Consider the following 3,826-nt stretch of genomic DNA (forward strand, 5'->3'; position numbering starts at 1 on the left):
AATCAATAGGTGTCTTTTACCCAATATGGACAATCATCTTATGAAGTATGAATATTGTTGGTCAAATGGAACTTAAGTTAATGTTCGGAAACCAAATTGCTAACGGACGGATAGATAGATAGACAGCCAGACAGGCGGATACCAGGGGGTATAACATAATATGCCCGAAATTCTTTCGGGCATATAAAAACTTAACAGTTACAAGTGTTGACCCAGTGACAGAACCTATTAAATGACCCTCGCCATTATTGTTTCCTAACACGCGGCTCAAAAATAATGTCGGATAAGTAGTCAATCATTTGCGGAGAAAATCAGAACTACTTTTATTCATGAAAGCTAGATAGGTGGAGATAGAACCAAGATATAACCAAATAAACTATTTTTAAAGTTTGAAATGGCAAGTTAGTAGATATCTACCATGATAGTACTTTTATTGTTCCAGCACACATTTACAAAAGTAAAACAAACAAGAAAATGCATTGGAAACACATTCATTTTATCACAAGTATATATTATATAAACTATCACTCTATGCTACAAAAGATGTGATATTTACAGCAAAATCATAATTGTATCTTAAAGTTATACAACAAAATGTTTCAATCAAAGATACAATATTTTATTACCTTATTTGAGCTGATTAAAGAGTAAAGAAGTGTAGTTACATTTTACTGACTTTGAAAGGTTATTTGCTTCAACTTTTTCAAACAATTGCTCCTTCATCAGGAGAATTTGACATACAACCATGTTCACTTTATATTACTTACTGTAACACATATGTATGAACTATTAGCAATCTTGATATCCAAAACAATTTTGTTTAAAACCAAAGTCGGTTTTAAAGTGACACAATAAAACTATCATCCCAGGGAAATGCTGATGGTTTCAGAATTTTACGAGGGATCATATCTTAACTGTTTCTCACAAACTATGTGTTTTTTTTTTCATTCTATTTCCCCGAAAAAAGTACCGAATTTTAAAAACCCAAAGTTTAAAAAAAGAACATGCATTTAACGATTTACAATGCACATGAACTCCAAAGTTCACTTTTATTTTAAAATTTTTAAATATATTTAATGTTTTTTTGTTATTATTATTTAAATAAAATATTAATGATTGTTCTAACTTCAGAGACAAAAACATATCATCCTGATCAGACAAATGGGAATTTAAACAAATGAAATGGAACCATCGGTAATATTTATCATAATGTTTGTATTTACATTTCTTTATAGATAACGCATAATATATAGTTGAAAAATAATTGTTATTACTTATTTTTGCCTTATTGATATGCTTGTTTTACTGATTTCTGAATTATCCAAACGGAATGTCATGGTATTTCCAAGTAAAAAAGCGGACAAAGTTGCACAAAATGAAATATCAAATCGAAATTTGAAATTAATTCATAGGAAAGCAAACCTCAAAAACTATTCTAATAATTGTTACAGAAGAGCTGTGATGTCACTAGAGGGCATGAACACTACCTTTCTCATTTATTATTACTTGAACAAGCTTCGCCCATCGCATTGAATGCCATAATTAAAAGGGAAGAGACAAAATGTGGAAAAAATATTGGTATTGTGCTAAATGAGAATAGAGATGCGTTTAAAATCCAGTACGAAACAGAGTTTCTTCAATTAATTCAAGAAGATGATGTCAATGACGACATTGATACGTGGGACACACTTCAATTATGTGCTGTGACATTAGTTTTGTTTAAATCTGATCTAACTGAACCAGAAGTTAAAGCCATTCAATGTATATATGATCAGAGGAAAGATATTGAGCAATACACCGAACGTGCCTCCCTAACATTCAATACATACAACGAGAAACAACATTTATTGCACGATCAATTGCTCGAGTTGATAACGCTCATAGACGACAAAGCTAATCTTGAGTGTAAACGTATGATGTTTTCATTTGAATCAAAATCAATGAAATTAAGCGAAACACAGATAGACCAACTAACACAGACAAATGATATCAAAACTCATATCAAAATTGCAATTGATGTAGATATCATTGGCGAAGTGAACCACCAAAAGTTCCAGTCCAATGGTAGGTATTTGTGTTACAGTATGAATTTAATTTTATTCATATGGCTATCTTGTATCCAAATACATTACTTCATGAACATGTTTGTATGCAAGTTTTCAAATAGTATTAATCTTTAGCTATAGCGATATAATTGATTTAGAAAACCAGGATCGAATATTAAATTAAGTGAGCATTCATGTGTGTATATTCTAAATTTCTATTAAGCATGAGTCAAACTGATACAATACATGGTCGGTCAAATGATATATAATACAATTATATGCTGTATGCAAAGTATAATCGTATTCAATTTGATAACAAGTAAAATGGTTTCCTTTGGTGAACATTTTAATGATATAAATTTATTTCATTTAACTATTTTCAACATTATTTGGGGGGGGTATAAATAAATGTTTGTAACAGGAATATAGTTGACAATAATCGAACAATATAGAAGAAGGTCTTTGGAAACTGCATGTGACCGTTGAAGACCGGAGAAGGTCGAACATAAAACAATTATTTCTTTTTAAGAAAATGATTAAATATGCCTACCATTTTATGAATAATTCCGAGCAAAAAATAAATAATGTAAACACACAAATTTACGCAGAAAATATCTCTTTTTATTATGGCAGATGCCACTACGAATATTTTCATTTTGCAGATTTTCAGTATAAACAATTTATTGTTTGTAAAATTTGAGATAGATATTAAAGAAACATTGATAATTTTCAAACACATCATTCAAGTTTTTTCCACCTTAACGGTAAAATAATTATAGAAAATTAGAAATATCACGTAATAGATTTTTGTTCTCAATTAGGTGTAATTCGGACTTATTCCCTACAAGTAAATCCGTAACGTACCGGCAAACGGTATTTAGCTGGGTTTTCGAAAAGGTCAATTAACCAATCATATACGGTTTACAGATCACATGCTCCTCCATGTACCGAAAACAGGTCACGTGCTCCTCCATGCCTCAAAAGTAAAACGCGTACCAATACCCTGCGGTCTCCAGACCGCAGGGAATGACACGAGCAGTATAACGCCTCGGGTAACAGTATTTTTACGAGGAAAGATAATTATACTGTTTCTCACAATACCATTTGTTATTTATTCTATTACCCCGAACGAATACTGCAATGATCAACTTCAACTAAAGCTACCTGTAACAAAATTGAACCAGGATTAAAAATAACTCAAATGTCCCTGCCTTACAAGTTGTAAAATGACTTAAAACGTTATAATTTCTTTCTTAAATTTTTTAAGTGAATGATGATTGAGGATATCTACCAGTCACAAACATACAATAAGCTGTGTTTCATTTCCATTTCGATACCATCCTACATCTGTCTACCACAACTGTCATGTTTCATTGATTAAATTCATTTTTTGCAGCTTTTATCATCTGCTCGTTCCATTTTGACAAATAGTTAATCCAATGCAATTACTTCCTAAGAAAACGAATTTTATTTATTTTTTTATTCAATAATTCAAACAAAAGACAATTAAGGAGCGAAATACTTTCAAGATTGAAACAACTAAAATTTCTGTCTTTCAATAGATTATTTGGTAATGGCCCTTTGTGGTGAATAATTGAAAAATAAGAGGTCGATTGGCTGCTATTTTTGTTTTAGAAAATAAACCAAGTGACCAGATTTTATACTCTTGAAATGTACTATTTCCTATGTAACAGTACACATTTCTTATTTATGTAGTTCACTTGCATTGACTGTATGAATAACTCCATACTTACAAAATAAAATTTCCAAAAAATGAGGGT

General features: G+C 30.7%; 1 protein-coding gene across 1 annotated transcript; it reads left to right on the forward strand.

The window, feature by feature from the left end:
* Positions 1–1,115: 1,115 nt before the first annotated feature.
* On the forward strand, positions 1,116–2,147 carry LOC132755948 (uncharacterized; the record flags this gene model as incomplete). The annotated part of the gene is made up of 2 exons (XM_060746889.1): positions 1,116–1,194; positions 1,452–2,147. Coding segments are annotated over exons 1-2 (708 nt in total), but the record flags the coding sequence as incomplete, so codon positions are not given.
* Positions 2,148–3,826: the final 1,679 nt, after the last annotated feature.

This window comes from Ruditapes philippinarum, unplaced genomic scaffold (genome assembly GCF_026571515.1).
Source record: "Ruditapes philippinarum isolate M1 unplaced genomic scaffold, ASM2657151v2 ctg7973_1_1_1_1, whole genome shotgun sequence".
Classification (NCBI taxonomy): Eukaryota; Metazoa; Mollusca; class Bivalvia; order Venerida; family Veneridae; genus Ruditapes; species Ruditapes philippinarum.